General features: G+C 34.7%; 2 protein-coding genes and 1 long non-coding RNA gene across 5 annotated transcripts; 2 read left to right on the top strand and 1 right to left on the bottom strand.

The window, feature by feature from the left end:
• The first annotated feature begins 699 nt into the window (after positions 1 to 699).
• Positions 700 to 11,590, top strand: LOC126855230 (sphingosine kinase 2-like). The gene is made up of 7 exons (XM_050602688.1): positions 700 to 2,194; positions 7,616 to 7,967; positions 8,227 to 8,589; positions 9,288 to 9,526; positions 9,600 to 9,698; positions 10,071 to 10,210; positions 10,291 to 11,590. Exons 1-7 carry the CDS (start codon positions 1,627 to 1,629, stop codon positions 10,477 to 10,479), a joined length of 1,950 nt encoding a protein of 649 aa, XP_050458645.1. The 5' UTR covers positions 700 to 1,626; the 3' UTR covers positions 10,480 to 11,590.
• A 678-nt stretch (positions 11,591 to 12,268) lies between these two features.
• On the bottom strand, positions 12,269 to 24,969 carry LOC126855225 (metal-response element-binding transcription factor 2). 3 transcript variants are annotated; one of them, XM_050602681.1, is made up of 11 exons: positions 24,507 to 24,969; positions 23,765 to 23,827; positions 23,149 to 23,291; positions 22,866 to 23,066; positions 22,547 to 22,738; positions 22,260 to 22,432; positions 21,958 to 22,153; positions 21,612 to 21,856; positions 21,316 to 21,507; positions 20,924 to 21,146; positions 12,269 to 20,697 (listed from the first exon to the last, which is right to left on the bottom strand). In XM_050602681.1, the coding sequence occupies exons 3-11, from the start codon at positions 23,275 to 23,277 to the stop codon at positions 19,777 to 19,779; spliced, it is 2,472 nt and encodes an 823-aa protein (XP_050458638.1). In that variant the 5' UTR covers positions 23,278 to 23,291; positions 23,765 to 23,827; positions 24,507 to 24,969; the 3' UTR covers positions 12,269 to 19,776. The 3 variants fall into 3 exon arrangements, with proteins under 3 accessions (XP_050458638.1, XP_050458639.1, XP_050458637.1); XM_050602682.1 differs by having other exon boundaries at positions 23,765 to 23,822; positions 24,507 to 24,576; XM_050602680.1 differs by lacking the exon at positions 23,765 to 23,827.
• On the top strand, positions 24,857 to 26,433 carry LOC126855263 (uncharacterized). Its single transcript, XR_007688212.1, has 3 exons — positions 24,857 to 24,997; positions 25,552 to 25,690; positions 26,165 to 26,433. It is a non-coding gene; the product is annotated as an uncharacterized LOC126855263 (long non-coding RNA).
• The last annotated feature ends 73 nt before the right edge of the window (positions 26,434 to 26,506 follow it).

Here is a 26,506-nt window from a genome sequence, read left to right as displayed (position 1 = left end):
ATAGATTAAAATACATACAGTCTTTGATTAAAAATAATGTTTTTTCATCTTAAACAAAATTTATAATTTTTTACCGAAACAAGAGCTTATTATACTTTATTTTGTTGCATGAAACTATTTAAAAAACAAAAAAAAAACAGTGTGAGAATATAAAGCAACAAAGATAATATATTAATGCATCATTAATCTATTTTTAATAGATCGACCATCGGTTTTCTTCTCATTTGTCTCAGGTTTCATATCTTAATCAACAATAAGATGAGGAAATAAATGTTAATGTGTATCCAGCAACTTTTTGTTCTTTGATGTGGTTTTTCGAGTTTTCATCGCGATGCCAAAAAACATTTCTCTCGCGATACTTAATACGTCAAGTAATTAATAAATAATAAAAAAAAAATAACTATATAAAAAAAGATTTATTTCTCACAGAAAGGATTTCATTAAAAATTTTTTTACAAAAAAATATAGAGTTCAGTATGCCGATGATTCTCATCCTGTACTTTAAGTCCAGTATGACTCGACCTTAAGAATGTGCGCTTTATAATGGTAGTGCTCGTTGTTACGGGCGGGGAGTGGGGGAGATGGACGAGCGGAAGGGAAGGGGCGGAATGGTATAGTGCGAGATTGTACGTATATATATATATATATATATATATACAATGTACATACATATACCTTGTAGAGAGGGTAACTGGATGGTGGGAGAGACGCCGTTGCTGGTTTGCAGAGTTAGCAGCCCCGATAAATACGGGCCTGAAAGCAAGAGATCCCGGTCTCGGTTCTCGGCCTCGCGTCACTTCGCGTGCCCGTTGCCCGTGCGTGCATTTCTCTGATTGGCATCAAGTGGCATCGGTCGCGCGGGCATCGGTCGGCCACACTTCGTTGAGGAATTGATCGAGAAGGAAGAACGACCGCGTCAGGATCATTTCGTTCTCGATCTCGCGCGACTTATTGTCAAAGTGAGAGGGGCACGGATGGTGCGGGCTTGTCCGTTTGCCAGATCATCGATGAAACACGTCTGTGATTTTTTCATTTCCTTTCTTGTCACACGGAACTACGTGCATCGCCGAGATACAGTGGGATAGGCTCTCGTAACGTTTCGATCGTGTCTCCGTCTCGCCGAGAAGGATTTCCTCGCCCGATGATAATCGTCGTCGGAAAAGCAACTCGCGCCCGGTTTGCTCGCTTTTGCACGTGCTACCCTCGGGGAATCGATATTGGGCCGCCGGCCGCCAAAACAGCCGGTTATCGCTAATTACGTTATTGAGAGGACCGAGCGTCACGGGGTAAACATCCGTGTGCCGATAACATACGTCGACGAGCATCATTTGTTTCGAGGTATTATCGTGAATATACTCGTTCCCGTCGGAATTCCCACTCGATCTTCATCACATCGAATGCAGTACACACGGGGAGATCGGCGGGAAGAAAAGATAATAAGAATTCCGAAATATATACGTCTGACGAAAATAACAGTCGACCGATAACACGAGAGACAAGGGAAAGAGAGAGAGAGAGAGAGAGAGAGAGAGAGGGGAGTGAGAAAGAAATTGATTCGTATATAGTGTATAAAGTGTCCTGTTCTATTTCCTTCCTTTCCCCTCCCGTCCCTTCTAATCTTGTCAAATGGTCGAGAGCAAGCATCACCGGCGAACGATGGAGGACAACGTACCGGGAAACTCGAGCGCCGTCCTCGAGGAGATCTTTTACGTGACGTCGAGGAAAAACACATATTACAAAGTCCGGCTAACGGAGAAGGGCCTGAGTCTGCACAAGGAGCACAACGGCACCGCCAAGACCGAGACTATCGCTCTCGGAGACATAATCGGATGCAGGTGTATGCGCTCGAAGCGCAGGAACGCGGGAAGCTGCGTCTGCCGACCGGGCGCGTCCAAGTCGCAACTCAAGCTGGTCGAATCCGGCGAGATTCACCAGCAGCAACAGTACGACGAGAACGACACCTCGGCCTATCTCTACATATACGCGTACACGCTGAAAAAGATGCGGATGAAGGGCGCGATGAGACGCGAACGCATGACCATCACTCTGCGCTTCCGTAGTTTTGACAAGTACGAGGACAACTTGCGCGAGGCCAGCAGGTGGCGGCTGGCGATTAAATGTCTAGTCGCCAACGTGCCGGTGCCCAAGAATCTGATGAGCCCCAGCCACGGCAATCTGGAAACATTGATAGGGGGTGAGTTTCGTATATGTATATACACATTTCGATGAAGAAGAAAAATAATAGAGTTTTGATAGAGAGTCGTTCTTCAGCGTCACTTATTGTCACTTACTGATATCAATCTGGATTTTTGATTGTAGCAACCGCTATTGCGCGGGTTATGGTTTTAATACGTCAGTTTCCTCACTTAGTAACCAAAAAAAGAAAAAAACAAACAAATCGTGATAATTAACTCGCAAATCCTATGTTGGTTTAATTATCTATATCAGTAAGAGAGGAGAGTGACATGGACATTAAATTATTTCAATTGATATCTTTGTTGATCCCAATTGGCGTTGACAATTTCTCCAAGACATCTCTTCCTCAACGTACAAAAACAATACCAACATCCGTCGGTAAACAAAGATCCGAAAAATATAAACATTTCGTTCGAACTGTCTCTTGAATCTCTGAGTAAGCTCGGTTTGCGAGATCGAAATGTATTAATAGCACAATTAGCTAATATTGAGTGTATATAAATAGATTATTTCATTAGTATATATAGAATAATATTCGCTAATTTCTTATCAACTGTTCACCTGTCAAACATGCTAATTTTGCGAAATATCGCGAATAATTTTTATTGCGTATTATCAATATTATCAATATTAAAATTATCAAGAGAATCCCCGAATATATATTACGAAATTAGCGTACAAAATCTTGTTCGATGGTTTTACATTTCGAGAAATATGATTATGATATTTTTTTCTATATTTTTCTATATTTGCCATATCGGGAAACAATGGATTATCAAGGATATTGTAAACAATCTACATTTTTTCATGTTATATTTTTCTATTATATATAAATATTTCTTATAAAATTATAATATTTTCTCTCTCATTTATATAATATTCTTTTATATGCAAATAGAAATTTTATCGAGCGGAGGGAGGGGGAAGGGGGGGGGAGCTAATAACGTATTTAGGAGCAATACACTCCACCGGCTAAAATTTCTGTAAATTGCTTCCGTTTTCCCTAGTTCTTATATAATCTCGTAATCTATGTAATTACACGTGTGTCGTAATCTCATAAATTTCAACAATGAAGATATAAGAACATGTACACGCGCGTGATATTTTTCATATTATGAAAAGACGTCCAGTCTATGCAGCATGCGAATAATATTTCACTTGTTCAGAAACTCCGTAGAGAGATATTGAAATCTTGAAAACAATGACTCATGTTCTTTGCAATGCAATTCTATGAAATATATTTAAATCTTGAAAATGAGAGAAAAACTTAACTTAAAACTGTCTCTATTTGCAATGTATTAATAATTATAAAATTTTAAGATGCAATTCTTTATCCGCGAAAAATTCATGTAAAATCCATGAAATTATTTAGAAGCCATCAATGGACGAGTTTATTGTTGTTTTGATATATTCTTTACCGCATTCCAAGATTAATTAATATCGAAAGTTAGAATTTTGGCGAATTAAATCAACGGCTAACAAAATTTGTTTAAATACATAGTTTGTTTTAAAATTATTTTTTAAAAGCTTCAATTTAATTTCGACTTATAGATTGTGCGATAAAATGATTATTATTTTAATTGGTTATTTATGTAATTATATGATAAAGTCATTAATTATACGAAAAGATAGTGTGAGTAAATTTAGTTATCTATATGTTTAATTAAACGAATAATTGATCTGTATGATAATGCAATGCGCATACAATTTTATTCGATTAGTTTGTCAAGCTTTGTCTACAATTGCGATATTTCGTTGATTTCTACACCGATCGTACGTTTAGCTGCGTTTAGCAGTACGATTTACATAAGTCGCAGCTTAAATGACTTTGAGTTTTATAGTCGTCCAAGATCGTTTGTGAATTCGCTTGTTACAATAATATTATCATTTATTGTGACGTACGTGTGTTGTGTAAAAGCATTTCGCGATTACGAAACATTTTTGCCCAACATCATTTTCGGCTTTAATTTCCTCCTCTTTTGCGACATTGTAGAATTTTAACATTCGTAATCGAGTCGCGCTTTCTTTCTGGTGATTCAATTTTGCTCTGTCACTTTATTTTCCCATTACCTGTCGCACATGCAAAAACCAAGAATCCAATACATCGCGAACTCGAACGACAATAGTCCATTGCGAGAATAACACTTATCCTACAACAACGGTGACAAAGTCCGGAGTCTTTCTAATGAAGCTTTGAGTACACAATACGATCGTAAAACTTAATGGTCAATTTGTCCATTTGTGAAATGCATTTGTGTAAAATCATCAATCAGATGACATGTTTATTTCGAAGATTATCGCTTGATATTCATTGGTTTAGCATTCGCAATAAATTTGCTGTAATCGTTAAAAATAAACTTTGAAAAAAATAATTAAAAAACAGAGAACAACAAATTGCATAATGCGGTTGCGGGAACGCTTTTGCATAGATTAGATGCATGAGTCGCAAGCCACATAATTTTTTTCAAGCACTTACACATATATATTGGTAGATATTTTTGTGCATAAAAAAGATAATTTTATCTCCTTATTTTGTTAGTAATTTTTGGAAAGTAAATTTCATTACAAACTCACATTTTGTTTCGCTTTTCCGACACCATGTTTTTATGGTGCGTTTAATTGGTGTTTTATCTGCCTTAATTATATAATATTGACGCAATCAAACTTGAAATATTAGTTTGTATCCGTTTTATTGAGTGACACGAAAGCGGAAATAATTGCAACGAGTCATCCTTGAGCACGAGTCGCAGTCTGCATTTACGTAAGCATTTTTCTCCGATAAAACCAACACAAAAGATTGAAAACAATAAGCGATTAATTGCTTAAAGCGATTTAGCACTGCGAAGATTTTCAAAGAGATTCCTTTGCTTTAGCTCTAACACTTGTATCACATTTTTCAAAAAACAATAAGTTTTCGTAACAGATTTTTCATCCAAGCACAATTTGTGTCGATTTAAATAATTTTAGATGTTCGAAAGTATCATAGAAAGGCTTATTAGACAAACGTATTCGTAAAAATACCGTCGAGTTGCATGCGTTCAACAAGTTATGCAAGCCGTATGATATTATCGCGATATACAGAGTGGTTAAAAAAAAAATATGCTTTAACGGTAGTTGAATTTTTTTTTTCATCGTATGTAATTCATCGTATATTTACAAGTTATCTGTCAAAATAAAATCAAATAAAATACACACATACTCATAAGAATTTCTTGTTCAATTGATTTCAAATGTCATTTAATGTTATCGAAAAAATTCTGGATATTTAAACTGTTATGCAATTATTATTATAAATCGTTTATTACTTATGAAATTAAAGGCAAATTAAAGTTGTTTGTTTCCGAACTTCTGAACATTTGAATTTGTTTTTGAAACTTTCTGAACAAGACTATTCTTATTTCAACATAGAGAGCTTGTGGCATTTTCTGTCATTTTTGTTATCAACATAATAACTTTCACAATAGCGCAGATTTCTTGATAAGTTTAGAGAAAATATCAGATGCATCATCCGCATTATCAGATAATTCACACTAATCTTCAGATAATTCATATCATTCAATGTTTCAGATTAATAACTTAGCTTTTATTTATCTTTTATAACAAAATAAAAAATAATCTAGACAAAGGATAAATAATGAAATAAGAGAGAATAACATAATAAAAAGAATTAATATTTTTTTGTAGATCTATTTTGTTATTTATTAATATTTTTATATTCTAATAAATATGTCTATATCTGTTTCTATCAATGTGATTAAAACATTGATTAACTTGCAGGATGATAATACATCAAAATTTCTAGCTTTACAATAATTATTCTGTATAATATAATAGAAATGTTTAAAAACTCTCTCTTTCCCTTTTTGATGTTGTCATCCTACAAGTTAACCAATGATTAAATTTAATTATTTTAGCAAAAAAGGCCGTAATATTCCATGACAAGTTCAGGTTATGCAAACGTTAAGCTTGCGCTTGTCATTAGAAATGTTATGTAAAGATGTGTAATTTAATGCTAATCTCTCAATAAAACAAGTCTTTATTTTGTAAGCTAGTACTATTATTTATCCAGGCTTTTTAAAAATGTACGTTTGTAAAATCAATATTGTTGCATCTGAAAATACACTCTGATTTCGATATTGATGAGTTAATTAACGCAAGTGACGTTCGGAAGAAAGAATCTTGCGCGGATGATTGTGCAAATTATAATTGTAAAATATGTTCTCTGGTTAGAAAATAGTTGGATCTTTTTGTAGTCCTTAAAGTTAAAAGTAAATAAAAATATATAAGCACATATTGAATAAAACAGCGCATGCAAAATAAAAGAAAACAGAGACTTTTTATTATCCATTATTTTAGAAACGATTCTAAATGACTTCCTCAAATATCAATATTTTCTGCTTTATTATTAGCAATTATATTACTTATATTGACGTAAATCAAGTTGTATTGACGTAAATCAGATAATAAATTAATGATTATTCGCGTATAAAAATTCAAATAGCGTTTTTAGAAATTTTGTATATGTTATGTACATTCGCGCGTGCGCATGTAGCATTACTTATTACTTAAAAAATATATTATATTATTATTTAAAATATATCATGTATTATGTATAAAAATATATTATTAAATATATGCGCAGAAATTAAATAAATGCACATTAAATTTTACGTGATGAATAAATTTTGTGTGTGACAAGAACGTCATTATAGCTTACAATAAATTATAATATGAGAAAAGCAAGAAGTTGTGCGATTTCTTGCTAGATAATATAAATGTGTTATATAAATGTATTATAATATAAATGCGTCATATAAATGTGTTTTTTCTTACATTGTCATTATCGTGATTATATTAATAATTCTTGGTCAATTTGTCTACTTTTGCCAAAAACGTAAAATATATGAAAATGAATCATACATGCATTCTGGATAACAAAAGAAGGATTTTTTGATATATTTTATTTATTCATATTATCGAACATAAGTGATGGAATATAAAAAAAAATTATTTATTTCGGAAAAAACTTCTGTATTTAGCAAGAAAGAGAATTTATATGATTTCTTGCTTTTGACGTCATAACACATACTGCAGGGGGAGGGGGATACCGCGGAGTTTTAATATGACATTGATTTATATTGATTTTAGATTAATCTTTTTTTTCGTTATATATTGCATGTCGTTTAGATATGTGACAAATGTTTACATTTCTGTCTCGCAGCTTAAAAACAAAATTGTTATTAAACTGTTATTTATCTCTTAAATTAATTGCGTATCGACTGGAAGAAGCTTGCCCAGCGACAAGTAAATATAAGAGAATATTTATCCTAATATATGTCTTAAAAAAAAATAATTATGCACGATCTATATTAATAATTTTGCGAATTTATAAATGATTCTGACCACGTTAATGTTTCAGCATGTCCGGGGGAGAATCGGAAACTTTTGGTCTTGTTGAATCCGAAGTCAGGACCCGGCAGGGGCAGGGAAACCTTCCAGAAGAGGATCCATCCGATTCTATCGGAGGCGGAGAGATCCTACGAGATTCACATCACCAAGTGTCCCAATTATGCCCGCGAGTTCGTACGCACGAGAGATATCTATCAGTGGTCCGGCTTGCTGATGGTCGGCGGCGATGGGATCGTCTTCGAAGTGGTAAACGGACTCTTTCAGAGGCCCGATTGGGAGAAGGCTTTACGTGAATTACCCCTCGGAGTAATACCATGCGGTTCCGGCAACGGATTAGCCAAGTCCATCGCTTATGCTAAAGAGTACGTCTACTTACTATATGTTCGTCTCGAATCTTATATGGCATAATAATCGTCGTTTTTTTTTTACTAACCGTATATGTATATATAATTTTTCAGTTGAATTATGTTGTCGCGTAGTTCGTCTTATATGTAATAATATATTATATTATACCGATTACATCTGCTTAAAACTTTTTTTTTAATCTTCGTCCTTATATTTTTACCTTTATTGACATTGATAAACTTATGCCATCTTAAAAATAAAACGATGATGTTCCAGAGAACCGTACGATCGTAATCCCTTGCTTATCAGCGCGTTATCGGCGGTCAAGTGCAAGAGAACACCGATGGACCTCGTACGTATAGAGACTAGGAATCAGATTCTTTTCTCATTTTTATCGGTGGGTTGGGGTCTGCTGGCCGATATTGACATCGAGAGTGAACGATTGCGCGCCATCGGAGGCCAAAGATTCACCGTATGGAGCTTGGCACGTCTAATAGGACTAAGGACGTATAAGGGCAAAGTATCATATCTACCCTGCAACAAGGTTTCCCCGTTAGAAAACGGTAAAATATATTGCAAGGACTATCCTACGGAGAATATATTGTCGCATTCGAGAAGTTACGGCGATGAATTGGACAGGTAATAGTTGTACGTTAATATCTAACAAATAACGAACTTTTTATCATAATATAGCAGTTATGCTAATGATGTAAATAATTACAAATATTCATACATATCAACGCAACTTTTTATGAACGAAGTGCCAATGTTTAAATGATCTCAACATGCGTAATACATGGAAATTCTATCAACGAGTTTTTGAAACTTCGCATATTTAGGGAGATGTGAAAATTGAATCAGTGTTTAAAAATGATTTCGCTCGAACGTTTTCATTTTTTTTTCATTACAATCATATTTGAACGTAATAATTTTAATATTTTTTAAAGTCCATTAAAACAAGTACAAAAAATTTATAGTTTTATATATTAAGTATAAATAAAACATAATGTCGCATGTCAATTATTTCGAATATGAATTTTAATGATTTCTTATTTGACACTTTCTCTTTTTCTCTCTCTGATTCTATGAATACTGCTAAGAATTTTTTACATAAAATATTGCATTAGATACTAAGATAACAAGGAGAGAAAGTGATTTGCACACGCACGCACACACACACACGCACGCACGCACGCACGCACGCACACACACACACACACACACACACACACACACATATATATATTTTATCTATGTCTCGTCTGCTTTTTAGTAAATTTACTTACGACATCTGTAAGATATGTGTTTATATGAAAGATGTATATATATGTGTGAAGGTATTGTACTACACCAGAATCAAAGAGCTACTACGATGCCTTCGGTGAATCATCCATAAACGAATTAAATGATGATAACGATGTGATAACTGAGAATTTGGCTCTTGAGACACAAATCGATAGAAGAAACAGACTAGGCAGCTTTTATTCCGCTGTATCGGCGAAATCAACCTACTTTAGCACAGGCTCGGCTAATTCGAGTTATCACAGCATTGGCGAGAATGATAGCACGGAGATTGGTACGTTACTAATCGGACATGTTTATCGAATTTATAAGATTTATATTAAGTGATAAATCTCGTGTGGCATTAGATACGGAAAACATTTGTAAGAACCAAATTATGTATGGACCACCGTCTACGCTTCCAGCGTTGACTACACAACTCTCAGATTCCTGGACAACGGTGCAAGGTAAAAGGACAAATTTTATATATAATTATATATGATTATATATGGACTTTTTGGAACAATTATTTAAATTACGCAAATCATCATATATAAATGTATCACATATTTTTTTGTAATTGTCATATTTTAATTCCGGTTTAACTCCAGTTAAATTTATAGCAACGTCACATGTAACGCTCAATAAAATGCCGAATACAATATGTGGATAGTGATTGAAAAAATATTTTTCATATAATGTAGCATAATTTCAATTGTAATACGATGCATTCAAAAAAGCAAATTTATAGAGTTGCTATACATTATGATTATTACAGATAATATATATGATTCGAATAGGCTCGGATAAATGGATATTTCATGTTTCAACAATTTCAGGAGAATTCGTAATGGTACATGCGGCCTATCAAACGCATTTGGGACAGGATTATTTTTTTGCACCACGTGCTAGGCTGGCAGACGGAGTTATTTGGCTTTTAATAGTTAAAGCCGGTATCACACGGTCTAACTTGGTTCAAGTAAGTAGTTGTATGCAAAAACAGCATAGAAGATCAGAGAAAAAACTGTATAGTATTTACCACCTATGTCCGCTTGTTAGTTTTTACTAGGCCTAAGTAGCGGGACTCATGTGACTTGTCCTGGTGTTGATATGATACCGGTAAAGGCATTCCGGATAGAACCTATAGAAGGAACGAATGGACACATAGCCGTAGACGGCGAGGAAGTTGATTACGGACCGTTGCAAGCAGAAATATTCCCTTCTCTAGCATCGGTGATGACACCTTGACATAAACAGTAATTATATACATATATATCTATACAAGTGATCGGTCGGCAACAAAATCAAATCTTCTTCTTCAGGTATAATTTATTAAATGAGGGATTCTAGCTTGGAGTAAATTAGTTACGATAGTATATAATCTGATTGTCAATATGTATTAATATGAATATAGCTTTTAAGATATCTAGGATTGTATACTTTTAAATTGACAATCTATGTAGGCTATTTAAAATGAATAATGAATAATCATCTTGTAATATGCTCACAAAGAAAAGTTGTTTTTGCCATCTTCATAATGAAGATGCAGTATTAATAAATATATATACAAAAATTATTTATATCAACTCCTAAGGGTTGAATGGGTTAATGCTGTTACATCCTAGTGGATACATTTAGCTATTTTGTAAAGTTTTCTATCAGTTTGTACAGTGTAATCTATATATGCAATAGAGGGTCTTTTCTTTATAATTAAACTGACAATGGGTTGAACTAGTTGCACAAGATCAGAGTTTATCTTTTTCTCTCGACATATGAAGGAGGAAGATAAACTCTAAACTGAAGCCAGTTCAACTCAGTTCAGCTATGAAGAACGGATCCATAGTGATATTGTTTGTGCTCACTATTGTAAATTATATACTGTAAGATATATTATGTATTACTATATTAAATTAATTAATAACATGTATTTTTTACGAATTGAATCTTTTGCGGTTTGATGCATCAGAAAATTATTTGTTTCAAAATTTTATTCCGTTCGCTTGTGTTTTCGCATTAAATTTTTTAATGCATAATAAAATGATTGCATTTTTTGATTATTGTATACGCCGCATAAATGAAAGAGTATTCTAATGATAAGTAATATGCCAATACAGTCAGATTGAAGCTATGTGCTTATCTCATTTCTTCGTAACGTATTTAAAATATTTAATATATGCGTGACTAAAATTATAAGTTATAAAATTATTATCAATAATATCCATATCATATTTAAAATGTTGAAAAAATGTTAAGATTATTTAATTATCAATTTTAGTTATATAAATTTCTTCTGATTGTTACGTTGTTTATCTGTGTTATTATTGTATATATTTGGTAAAAAATACAGTTACGATTGAAAAGAATTTGTATGAGACGACCAAAAATTTTTTTTTCTTATTGAATGTTCATTATTTTTTATCATATACTTACCACACAATCCCAGCTCACAATATAGATTCTAATTTAATGAAACTAATCAAAATAATTTAAAAGACGATAACAATTGACATAATAGTAGAATGTCATAGTTACCTCTTGCAATAAACAGTTAATTTTACTATGACTATGTCTTGTGGCAAAAAAAGCATAAAAAATTTTGACATAAAAAAGATTTGAGAACCACTGTTACATTCAGGAAGAGCATCGTATGTGTGTACATGACGAAACGCATCCGGGGGGCCAGAAACACTTCATGCGTCACTAATTTCTGAGCCTCTCCCTGACCTGGCCCACTCTCATGAATAATTAATATAACTTTTAACACACAGTATAAATCGCAAAATAATGAATGTGCTAGAAATGTAAATTTTTCTCGAGGGACTCGATCAATTTTGTCTAAATGTCACAAGCTACAAAAGTAAATTGCATCTTCCGTTCCTATCATATAGTAAATAATAAAATTGATTGTCAAACTTTCGCGTTTTATGAAAAAGTAGAGTTTACCGTCTATTAATAATTTCTATATTCTTAGAGTTTGCCTCAATATATTAACATTTATAAGAGACAGGATTTTGTCGGGATGCCGAAATATTGCCCATTTCATTAAGTCTACACGTATCATTTATTATTCTCTCTTTACAGCAGCGATTTTGTCATCATCGGTCATCGAGAAATCGACAACCATTCTTTCTTTTCGCTTTAATTTTTTCCTTTCCCCTTTTTTTAAATTTTTCTTCTTACACGTGGATCTCCGCGATTACTCGGATTGATGAAAACGAATAAAGTATAAAAAAAATGCGAAGAAATTTACATGAATCAGTCTCTTTACGCAAGCATTGAACAATAACGAATAAATGATTTTCCGACAGACAAGCGCCGTCGTGTCGTGTGACAACGTTATCGAATGACATGCGAGCTCTGTAGTTTTAAACGCAATAACGACTGGCAGCGCGCTATCAATGACAGCTCGAAAAAAAGACAGGATCGTTTTAAAATAATAATATTCAGTAAAATTAATTTTATATATATATATATATATATATATATATATATATGCATATACATTCCAAAATCATCGTCTAGTTCTCCTATGAATTTTTTTTTCACTAATTTTGAGAATTAACCATAAACAACATATAGATCATTTTTGTTAAAAATTTGATATGTCATCTTCCAATTTGATACATTGTAATTCGAATTTAATTCTATTCTGTAGCTAAAATTGGATTTTTATGAGATATAAATAAGTAAATATATATATAAAGTATATAAATATATAAATTTTTGTGAGATTACAGTTGAAAAGCAAAAATCGCGGCCGCTAACATTTTCATCAAGGACTAATTAGTCTTGAATTGTTTAAAAGGATCCATAAGAACTAATCGATCGGCGATGGTTCTGGGATATTGTATACACATATGTATATAGTATAAGTGCTCTGGCCGTTCCCTTTCCGTTTTCTTCAACCAACTTGACATAAAGCTTGACAAATGCGTACCGAAATAATTAACTGTACACATCGCAAGACAGATGACGATGCACGTTTTATCATGAGGGAACAAGATAACTAAAATTTGATAGTGTGTCTTTTATACTCACTGAAAATTCAACATAAGCGTAGTGACTCCCATATGAAAATGACTCTTCGAACAGGCTGGCAGTTTATTTTGGAGGAGATTCTTCTTCACAGAGATGATTGTATATATGTACAATGCAGTCGGGAGTAGCGATATGATATGTCGATTGGCATCTATTTCTCGAAGATGGGAGGGAAGAACCGAAAGGGTGTCGGCAAGAGCGACGAACGCAAATATTCGTACAAGCGTAGGCGATGTATTGTATATACAGAGTCTATTATTGAATTAATGTTAAAAATGGAAATGTACGCAGAGAAACGTAAAAATTCGGAGATCTGTATTCGGAGATATATATATATATATATATATATATATATATATATATATATATATATATATATATATATGTGTATGTATGTATAAATGAAGTTTTCTATCACACATCAATTTTGGCGAAACGATTATTCTTTCGTGCGTGATCTCGCGAAGAGACGAGCGTTTTCGCCTGATGCAATAAAAAAAAAAAAAAAAAAAAAAAAAAACACGAAATCATACAAGTATGATGTTCCAGCGAAGTTTTACACTTAATCAAATCCCGATAATCAAAACAGACATCATTTATCTCATTCCTCATTTGTTTCCCTCTCTCTCTCTCTCTCTTTCGCTTCTGTGATGACAAATTAATTTCGCTTCTTGTATTTCATTTTAAGAATTTATCGCGCATACACAAATATACACATATACACGCATAAACATATTAAATTCACATTCGCACGATACACGCACGCATACTCTTGCCTAAATTTTCGCGCGTGTTACAATCATCCCTCTCTGCGCACGAGGATTACAGAATCGATCTCGGCTCGGCGATCAATTTCGCTCATCTCCGCACTCCTGAAATTTACTGCCTAGTTGCAATCGCGTGTTGAGTCTTAATCATTGTTAAGAAGAATAATTGCTACAAAAATTTGGATTGCGAGCGGTTTTTTTTGTCAAATAATATATGAAGAGATTTTGCGAAGACTATCAATTGTGTTATCGTTCCATTCTAACGCGTCACACGTACACGAAAAATTATGAACACTCCCGTGAAAAATGACTTACATTATAGAATATTGTCGAAAGTATATTTATATACTTAAAGATAAAATTTATTACACGAACACGTTGCTGGTACGAAAACTTGCGGTAACGTGTAATACGCTACTTATATTAAACTAATAATCTTTTTTCCCCTGCCATTTTACACAAGCAATATTCTTTTTTCCAATCGAAAGCGTAATCCTCTCGAGATAAATGGAAATAGATTTCCTAAATATAATACTTTTGATCGTGATAAATGAGCGTTCTTTTTTAATAAGTAACGAATGACGACAACGTATTCGGGCAACCAGCACTCGAATCATACAAGATATCGGCGGAAATGAAGAACGACCACTAATCAATCGATGTATATCGTGCATATACACTGACTCGGCCTTTGTGTTATTCCATTAATAATATCGTACAATTGATAACTTAAATCCAATTCATTTTCTTAATTTTATGAAAATTACCTAAAATACATTTTACAATCAAAATTAATTCCGAACGCGATTGACACATCTTTTTCCTCGCTTTAAAACCTGATCTTGTCAAATAGTCCCCGATTGATCGCAGAAAACATTTTATATCAACAACGAGTGAATATCCTAAAAATTTACAAATAACAGTTTGTTAATTTTGTGTATTGACTAAAGCGTTTTCTCTCGCGAGAGGAGCATCTCAAAAATTTTTCACTTTAACGCGAGACCTCCGCCTCCATATATTAGAGGATCAAATCAGAGGGATTGATTATCACCATCGTATAAACATTTCTCTTTCTCCGGATTGTGTATATAATATAATGAATGAAGAGTAATTCTCCTAAAACGCTCGCCATTATAGATTTCTTGACAATCGACGCGGCGGAGAACACTGTGCGTCTTGTGTGTACACATATATCAAGAGATCGGAATTTCTACGTTTCATTGAAATCTCATACAGAACACTGATCGCGGACAATACACGCTCTGGAAGTGAGATGCCGAACTTCCATTCGAGCTCGCACACTGTAATCGCCATACAAACGGTATACGGCTCGCGTTACTCTGAAGATGTATTGGTAGGATATCTATATATGTTAAAAAAGGGGATGGGCGAGAGGAGGATGCGGGGGAGTCATAATATGTATATGCATATATATACATATGATACTGGCAGTATTAACTTTCGTCTTCTCTCTCTCTCTCTCTCTCTCTCTCTCTCTCTCTCTTTCTTTCACGATCTCCCTCACCGCGCACGCGTTTCTTCTGGATTCGACATGATAGTCGAATGTAAACTTTGCCGCGATAATTAAGACAATCTCTCTTGCTTTCCCTCTCTTTTCTGTCTCATTCGCAAACGATTAAAATTTACGCACACCGTTTTATCTTGATGGCGTTACAACAGTTTCTTTTCGATGATGGAGACCCGACGATTGGTTCTCGACGATTATAAAAGATCGTTATCCTTGGATTTGTAGAAATCATATGTGAACTCTGGTACAAAATACTGCGATATCGCGAAGATGACGCTCGTTGTTGCAACGTGTGATCGATTGCCTTGTAACCTAACGCATCACTTTTAGCGCAATGCGCATCATTCGCCGGATGTTGCTCCTTTATTCTACTTAAGCATATAATACGAGAAAATAAACGGAATCGTCGCCGGAACTCTGTGCCTCACATCGCTTCAATATTATAAATCATAAATAAGAGAAGATGACGTGGGAGAATTTAAGAATTTTAAGTAATTTTTGCGTGTTACGGAACTCTTAATCTCTTAACCCAGGTATATTAATTTGCGACTATATAATACAGATTGGTAAATATATTCTCTCTTTTTTTTTCTTTTTAAATGCATAATTATATTTTCTCTTTTTTTATTCTAATAAATGTATAATTATGTCCGCGTATGTATTTTTATTTTATAAAATTCAAAGATGGACAATTTATCAAAATTTATAGCTATCTACCTAATCTATACTAATCCATTGAAAATTCCGAAAAGAATCTTCGATATATTTTATCAATCTGTATTATCAAACACGAGTGATATGGCAAAGTTAACTCATGATACAAAAAAAAATTTATCTCGAATATAAGATAACTTTAGTCGCACACATACAACGATACTGGAGGTAGCAGATCTGCGGCACCAAATGGGAAAAAGTATTAGCAAGTAATATTGTTTAGCAATATCAATAAAAGCGTTAATTAAGGTAACTAATAAAGGTCTTGATTGCCTTCGGTGTCTCCTTCGTCAATTAAATTATTTAAGTTATTTTACTTCCGCTATCAATAAAGTTTAGCATTGTCATTGTACCTCATCATTTTGCTATTTTATCGCTTCAAGAATATCCGTATCAGTAGAACATGGAGATAGATATAATCAATATGCATAAGAGAAACAAGGTATTAGCCAATATCAGGCCACGGTCATAAGAAGTGCAATAGCGTTAGCTTCTATGATTCACTGCAATTTACTGAATAGAGTATTGAATACAAATTATGTCTTCGCAAAATATTTTGTCTTTCTCATATTTTGTACACTTTAGATTCATCCCCTCCAGTATCATTATAGAATTAGAAGAGTATCACGCAGCAAAAAAAAACTATTAAATATATACATTTTTCCAACTTTTTCGACAATTTGATAAATGTTCAAGGTTTTACGTCTCTCTCGCGGCATCTCTTACATCTCGAACGCGGAAAACGCAAGTTTATACTACACTTCACACTTTTGTAAGAATTATATCGCGTGTACACGGTTTGTCAAAACTTCATCGAGCAACGTGTCACGAAAATCCCGCGCTCGAGCCATTCATTCGCATTCGCGTATATGGGAGGATAATGTGAGCGACGATACATATAAACGCGAATGAAAATGTGTCATTTAATTATTATATCATAGCGTGCAACGTTGTTCGACGTCATTTCTTAAATATAACTTAGACGTTTGGCAGTGTCCATTTCTTTTGTCTTCATATTACCTACATACCACTCTATAGAATGTTCTGTGGTATGAAAAAGACGTTCCTAAAATTGCTTCAACTACGTAAGGAACGTATGATTTGTGTAAAGTAGAAATTTCTTAAAATAATATCATAAGCAACATGTTACGAACGATGCAAGAACTTTTACACGAAACATGATTCGTCGTAGCCGAAACTATTGCTATTGTATAAGTTTTACAAAAATTATTTGCCTAAAGAATTGGCGAAAGGAAGATTTCCCGAATTTTTTATTTATGCTCGTTCAATATCTTATACGGTTATGTGATAAAAAGACAATTCGCGCGTAAAAGATCTCTCATTTCATACCACAGTGACCGCGGATTGTTTAAGCCTCTTTCAAGAAATCAAAATGCAAAAGTACTATTGCATTGCGTATAAAATAAATAGCAGATACACAAAAGAAAAGAAAGAAAAATGCTTACATTTTAAAATGTTGATTCAAGCACGCGAGCTGTTTATGGACTTGTCACTATAATATCGGGAAACGCATCTAAGAGAAATATATATTCCAGAATAATTATATTTATCCAGTAAACTTAAAAAAATCGATGAGAATCATTTAATTGTACTAAAACATTAAAATTTAAAATATAATTACGATCATATATAAAAATCAGCTAGTAATTAAAACTTTATACCGGACAGATTCTTCGTAAAAAAGATAAAGAGTCCGCACACATTATGCTAATTTCCCGTTAATATGTCAAACGAACACATGTATCTGCAAAATATATATAAAACAAAATTCATGAGAGCGAATCTCGATAATAAAATTATTATAAACGAATATCAAATGCTTATTTAAATTTTCTAATAAGCTCTTTTGATTTGAAATTCTAATAGTGGCTATACAACTGCAATGTCTAGATTATATCGCTTAAAGAGTTGTTTATAGATATTTTCTGATTAGTAAGTCATGACCATAGATTCTGTGCATAGTCTGAGGTACAAAAATGTTTCTTATACAATAATCCCAGTAGGATTATCCAAAGTTGTATAAAATAATCTGTATCAAAAATTATTGTAAGAGAATTTGTGACACTGTTACATTTTACTGTGATTATTGTGTCTAAATTGTGTGCTACACGATCGTTTAGATATATAAACCTATTTATGTACAATTGCAATTTAGCATCTAATGATTTAATGCACAAAGATTAATTTCTTACAGTGCACGACTACATGATATAATGAGCTCACAGTATTGTGAGTTGCCTGTTAACACAGTTTTCAGTAGTCGAAATTTACGATGTTATCCTTGCACAGATAACTTGGCCAATTTACTTACATATTCACCGAGTGCGTCAATTCGCAATTAGTTTTAAATGATACGGAAAAGGTGTGCCGTTTTGCCTTCTTTAGTCTTGTATAATAGTGAGCAATGCTAAGTCTGCACCTTCATCGTCTCAAGTACATCGTTTTGAATCTGATCTGTACGAAAAATACTACTGATTGGCACAATTCTATTTTTTTTTTTTTTTAACACATTATTCAATGTTATTTTCGCATATGTAAACTGAATAAATATAAACGTATAATAATTATAGTAATAAATAAATTTATTTCTTGAAAAATTTTGATTTGCATCGTATTGTCATCTATTTGAAAAGTAAAATGTAAACTAAGACAATGAAGTTACAGAAGCCATAGACTATCTCTACACAAGTGTATTGAAAAATAATCTTCGCAATATACGCGCGTCTGCTTTGTTTTACTCTTTTACCACTAGCCACTAACATTCTCGCTAGTACATTAGTTTAAGTGAGAGGAACAACTGTCTGTTACAATTCACTTTTTATGTCATAATTCATGGTCTTATCTCTGATATTCAGAAATGATTGGCCAATCGTTCTGTAAATAGACATAAAGCACACGGAATCTCATTTTCACGCGGCTTAACATCATCGATCCCTCCCCGCAAATCTACTATGCTACACTATTTACAATTGATAAGCAATACATCTGATTGTTCTTGTAAATATTTTTAAGACGAGCATTTTTTTTGCCTACTAAAATAGTACTTGCTTTGTTAAAATAGATGTGCAAATGATGAGGTATATAATTAATATGGAACGTATGCTTTTTATGGAATAATATACAATAGATGAATAGATAAAAATAGATAAAACGCATCAAAATAGATGCATCCAGCAATAAAATTTGTCAATCATAATAAAAAGTTTTAGATTAATAATTCGATAAAACGCGCGACATACATTTACAAGAACATTCATATATTCTTATACGCCGATAAATACATACATTTTTATGAAATGTATGTAACAAGTGGCAGTGCATGTGACGCAAAACAATTCATCACAATCATTTTGCTGTAAAACATCGGGAATTGATTACAAGATTTCAATAGCTGATCTCCATCTTATACACTTGATGTCAACTTAAAATTTGTATACGATTGCAATATATTCGTAGTAAGCGGATTATTATTTACCGTTAAGTATTGATTCCCTCCCATTCGATGAGGTATTGTGTCTGACCATTTGGTCCTATTCTCTTCGCTTTGATGATAAACTTTTCACCAGCAGCTATTCTATTAGCTGCACCGAAGTAAATATTCACCGATGATTTTAGATCATCCAGAGATATGTCGGGCGCACTTTGCTTCACAGGCGAACACTTTGGAGATGAAGGCATGCTGCTTTTTCTCTGCGGTTGAGAATCGGGAGGAGGTAATTTATCATTATTCTGCCGCTGTCTTAATCTCCTACCATTTAAGGCATAATCCACACAATTCCCAATTTGACTACTCGCACTGCTCGAGGCACCATTATATGAACTTCTTAAATTCCTGGCAAATTCACTTTTAACTTCATTATTACGAGCCGGCAAAATAGCCGCCGTCTTACTGGCGGTATGTTGAAATTGTTGCTGTAACTGCTGCTGGGACGGACGTCCTCGTCGATGTTGCCTTCTGCGCTTCACTTGACCGTTTCTGTCAATAATAATATCCTTCTCAGATAACTGCCTCTTGGCTGGACGTACCACTGGCGGTTGCGAGATCACAGGTGTCAACGGTAGAGGCAACGTGATGGGACACTGATTGTAAGGTAACGGCGTACTCGAATTTCCTTGATTAAGGCTACAGGGCGTACCCACCAAATCACTGAATGGATTATTTTTTCCCTCAAAATCTTTGGGTGGTGGAATAAACGAATCGAGAGTCCCTCTTGAGCTAGTCTCATCCCCGCTCGTATCCGCGGGTGTCGAAGGTGGCAAAGGATGCATCAAATCCACAGAGCTAGGCACAGATAACTCGGACATGCCTGACGTTGCGGCTGGTGGTGTCGGCGGTCCAGAAACAGAAGTCGGAGGTGTTGGTGGTAAATCGGATGCTTCTGAACTTCGTGATTTACTCTGCGTTAAATAAAAAGAAAAAAGATGAATAATCCTATTCATAAATCTAGCATTAAATAGAATGCAACTTGTGTGGTAAAAAGCGATGCAACAGCCGATCAATTCGCTTTTCCAGTAATGATAGATAATTGAAAGACTAATCGCGCGCGATTAGATCGTATTGTTCTTCTTACCAGATTTATATACACGAATACGAAATGATATAAGAGAGCAATCTTATCTGTACCTTGGCAATGGCGTTTTTCAATAATTTTCTCGCTTTTCTATATCTTGCTTCTCGAACTCCTTGCGATTTTCCCATGGTACCGTCTCCGCATACTTTCTCCCTTTTCTTATGTTTACGTAACATTCTTTCCCGTGAACTACCTAACGCCATTAGACGACGTCTTCTTTGTAAACTTAACTTTGGAAATGGGAATGATTTTTTTACAAAACCGCCGCCGCTATACCTACAGAAATAAAGAAAATTCTCTGATATAAAATCCATTATAAAATATAAAAACATATTATACTTGTATATATGTAAATATATAATATATAATATAAATTCTTAAATTCCTATTATTGTCGAGAAAGTAACTTTATAAATTGCTATAAAATAAATAAAAAATAAAATACCTTTCTCTTAACGACTGCGTCGATTGACTGGGTGGACTTGGACTCGGACATGAGCTTTGTTCCGCTTCCGAATTTTGATAAATTGTACCTCGCATTACTAAATCTGAGGGATTCACAGGAATTTCTACATTCTCGGCCACGCTTTGCCTCAATGCGATCAATTGTTTTGTACTTTCTGGCAAACTTACAGGGCTAAAATAATTAAATTTGTACATTGCATAAATGTCACTAACATATATGCTATATAAATTGTTACAAACGTGACGTCGCCATATGAGATGTAAAATTAAACTAACCCTATTTGTGGGGAAAGATATTGCAGTCTTTTGTTAACACCCAACCAGCATCTACGTAACACGGAATCGTCTATTTCGCCGGATGCTGGAAGATTTACGACTGGACAGGGTGGTGGCAGTCTGACACGGAGGCCCCATATTGTAGTGCGTTTCTTTATTTCTCTACCACACTTGAATCTTGTTCTGTTGTTTGTCAATATCGACAATATCGATTCCCTGCGTATTTCAATACTAACATCTCTAATCTGAAAGTGTACAACAAACATTACATCAAGTATTAAAATGTCTATATATAAAAATATTTGGTTTCATAGACTGTACTCTGATAAAAATACAAAATTCTTACCCGTGGTGGAAGTTGTAACGTATACCAGTTGTCATTTGCGTAAGGTATAATAACAGTGTCCAAATCATAATACTTTTTAGCGTTATAAACAGTCAGATTGTACAACATCAGGTGCACCAGATCTACCCACTTCATTTCCAAACGCCGAACAAATTCCTTCCCATGATTGCACATTGAACAAACAAATACATAAAACCTGCAATCATTAGTGTGATTCAATCATGCAAAAATGCAGAACAATAATATAATTGAAATAGATTGAATTTGATTAAATACATTGACATTTTCTTATTTGCACTCACCTATCACCGCTGAACAAGGGGTGAGTTAAGCATCTGATGCACTTTTCATGAAACCATTGCTTACAACGAGCACATTGTAACATCTGCGCATACCATTCACCGTTAAGTCCGCAATAACAGTAAATTTGTTCGGCGTTTACTCTGTGATGCGCATCCCAACTTAACATATCAGGCTGAAATTATAATAAAGATATCTGTTATCCTCCTCTTATGAATTATGTCACATAATCAGAGAAATTAAAATTATTTGCCAAATTAATAACGTATATTTTATATTTAAATCTTACATCATATGGCAGTTTTGTCATGTCGTCAGGTGGTGGTTGAGGTTGGTCCCTACCGCTGCAAACTTTTCTGATATTTACTTTAACCATAGAAGTTTTTGGCTCGCAAGGTTCACGCGTACGCGGTTGACTATCTGTGCATCTTTTACACATCCAGTGAGTGTCCGCACCTGATTCTTGTTTTGGTATTTGAGGCTACAAACGCATGTTTTTTTCTTATTAAGCTAATGTTTCATATCTCCAGATTTCTTTTCAATCCAATCATTCCAATTTCAATTCGATCAATGTTTCTGTAATCTTAACTATATAGTTTCGTACATACCTGATGACACATTTGATGATAGCCACGACCACACTTGTCGCAAACAATAATGTCATTATCAGTCTTAGGCTGAGATTTTTTGCAAAGAACACACATAACATCCGAATCTGGCATAGCCAGCTTTGTCAGCTCTTTAAACGAGGACCAGGAAGATGTGTTGTCCATAAAATTGACAAGACATCTTTCCCTTGCCAAGTCCACCTATATAAAAAGAATATTGTTGTACCATTGTGTCAATTTTATATTCTAATAAAAGAGAATCCGTACAGATTTAATTACATACCTCGACAACTGTACCAAGGTAAAATTTGTCATCTTTATGTTGAAGAACATCATCTCCATGGGAGAAGCCAATCCGTTGTTCCCTTGTAGTGCTATCCGGCGCTGCCAGACTTTCCTCAGGTTCTGACATTTTCTACCCTGTTTCTAAACCACAAACAGTATACGATAAAGCAACAAAAATACTTCTATTTACAATAAAAGGACACATGATAACATTTCCAAACATATATTTGTTAGAAATGAAATCAAACTCATCATATCTATAGATTAACAAACTAACAAGAGAGATTGATAGGTTATTTCAAATACGCGCCCTATAAATGATTTTCTCTAAAACATTTTGAATTGGCACATTCTGGATTAATATTTTTTTATAAAGGGCAACATGTGAAAAAATATTTATTAAATTTATCTTGACAATTTATAAAATTGTAATTATATTTTCGCGATTTTCGTGTACGTATTTAATTATAATTTCATTTATTATTTGGAAATTAAAATCGTACATAAATATCACCAAATAATTTCACAACCCGCCATTTGATAGCTATCTGCAGAGGAAGAGAGAGAAAGAGAAAAACTAATGGCGATATTAGAGTTCGATCTCGAAATATTACCATCGATGCTCCGAGAAGCGTCTAATTCCAACGAGAGGCACACGCTTCTCTATCCCTTCTGTTCTAAAAAAACGCCAGGTAACTCGCGATCTGTTGCTACTCGCCACCTGCCACGGCAGATAACGTTGTGCGATTCGCACGAGGGTTAGCCCGGAGGAATGCTTGCGACCATATGATCGGTGTATCGTTGATATAAAATAAAATAAGAAATAAATAAAAAAACAATACGGTGCGTTCACTCTCGTCGCCAAAGGAGAGCGCCGCGATGATGCTATTCCAAGTCGATCGCGTCACGCAACGTTCACGGATATATCGCGAATCATCCATCGAGATTTCGACGAGTCATATAAACAAATTTCGCCGGACACGCGCTTCTCTACGCCATGCGAATGACACTCGACTCCGAATACTCGGACGCCCGCGTAAGCGTTTGGCAACGATCAATTGACGAGGATGGCGTGGAACGGAGAGGAAGATAAAGAAAAAGAGAATGAGAGAGGGAGAAAGAAAGAGAGAGAGAGAGAGAGAGAGAGAGAATAAAAAGAAAGATGGAGCGAGAGAAAGAGAAACCAACAACCCCCGGGAAACAAACGACAAACGGTATCGGGGCGGCGCTCGCCCCGACTAACGCGACGACGGCGATGATTCCCTAGGACGCGCGCGCGCGCTCATTCCTCCGGACGCTGCCACGCGTTGTAAATAAAGTTTCATCCGTGCCGGTGCGGCCCGGATCCATCCGTACCTCAGACTTAAGCGTCTCGGCCGTGGAATCACGCGCTGCTACGTGCGGGCCTCATTCTCCGATCGCGATCAGCCATTTACAACAATCGTGGGGGGGGAGGTGGGGGGTCCCGCCACGGTCGGTTCGCTCACTCACGCTTGCTCGCTCGCTCGCTCGCTCGCTCGCTCGCTCGGCGCACTCGCGGCGACGGCGACGACGACGACGACGACGACGACGACGGCGGCGGCGGCGGCGGCAAAAACCTAGACTCCGCGCGGTGGCCACTGTACGACGGCGGCGACACGTCGGCGACACGCACGCTGCCGACGGCGCCGATCACGACGATGACGCGACGCCCCGGACACCTTCTGTAGACCGGGCACCGCACGATCACTAGACTCCCTCGATTGTTACACACGGCATCACCGCTCGGCGAGTTCGGCGCACGTTCATTGCGTCCCGTAGAAATTCGAACGAGCTTCGTCCGCCATGCTCGAGGAAACACACTTGCCGTGAGTAACTACGCGGATCAAACGCACCACCGTGCACCGTGAGACGTGAAACCGGTGAGACGAGACTGCGAAGCGTGTAGGGACGTAGCGAGGGATCACCAAGCCCTTATTCCGCACAGTGGACAGTGCTTAAATTTCACCGAAAAGTACTGCTCTTTTTTCTCTTGTTTTTTTTTCTTTTTTCTTCATTATGCTATTACAGCATTATTCTGACATTTACAATTATTTTGTAAATATTGTATATCTCATTTTTACAATATATAAATATTGATATGATACATACATGTCCGATAGGTTTTAAATATATCATATCTTAGATTATATGCTTATAAATCATATACAGAGAGAGAAAGATATTTAAAATATTACAACTATTTTAAATGACGGGAAAGAGAGAATAATTTCATACAATTTAGACATAATTTCACAGAGATTGATTGTTTTATAAATAGTATCTAAATATTTTTTTTTTAAATACTTGGAAAATTTTTTTTTTTCATGTACGAGTGATAGATGAATTAAATAAAGATTTACCTGAAAATTCATTATAACAGATCTACCGCGGAATGAGTCAGTTTGGAACGTGGTCTTCGACTCAAAGTATCCGGAGATGGGCAACATTTGGGCATATGGGCATCCTATTGCAGTGCAGACATAACATAAACAATCGATATTTCTGTCCTTCGATCATCTGTAAGTAAGGTGACAAATACGAGCGATCAAAATTATTATTTAAAAAGCGATTGTCTTTAGTTAATTTTATTACTTTTATGAGGCGCAAACATGTCAAATACTAGAGTAGTAATCTTCCATAACAATACACTCTTAACCGTATCGTGGAATTGCAAAAATTTATTCGTCACGGTTTTTCTCCTTTATTTTTTATTTCCCGTCTATCGTTTGACAGTAGGCGGTCGATAAACATTGATCAAAACATTAGTGGCTGAAACCTTAGATGCAAGTTTATGCGTCCATCTTATAGTGTTATTTTCTCTATGATCGTTATACATTTACTAATCTTCATAGTATCGTTAATGTAATTAAACTTCAGGCGTGATTTCTTTCGTTAAATCAGACGTTACGTGTAAAGTATATAATATTTTTTGAAAATTGCAGTTAACATTAAACATGCATATGTCTTTTTCTTTCATTCTCGTTTACTTGAAGAAAAAGAAGAAGATGTTTATGGAATATACAACGATATTATATTTCTCACATGGCGATAGATGTGCAGTTTATAAAGTTGCAACGTTGTACGTAAGTGAAATTTTAACCGTTTATTTGATCACTCAAATTTTTGACATTTTTCATTCCATTTTTATTTCATTCGTGTAAAACGAAAGACATTATATTTTCTTTTATTAATATTAACAAATAAAGACATCTATTTTTCAATAATAATTTAGAGAAAACATCAGATAAATAATTGGTTACATAATCATATCGCTGTAAATAGACTTTCAGTTGTCGCGCTTAAATCTTGAAACTTGAAATTTTTAATTATTGTCA

The sequence above is a fragment of the Cataglyphis hispanica genome, chromosome 15 (genome assembly GCF_021464435.1).
Source record: "Cataglyphis hispanica isolate Lineage 1 chromosome 15, ULB_Chis1_1.0, whole genome shotgun sequence".
NCBI classification, from domain to species: Eukaryota; Metazoa; Arthropoda; class Insecta; order Hymenoptera; family Formicidae; genus Cataglyphis; species Cataglyphis hispanica.
Note: the sequence above shows the minus strand (reverse complement) of the source record. Positions and strands in the feature narration are given on the sequence as shown.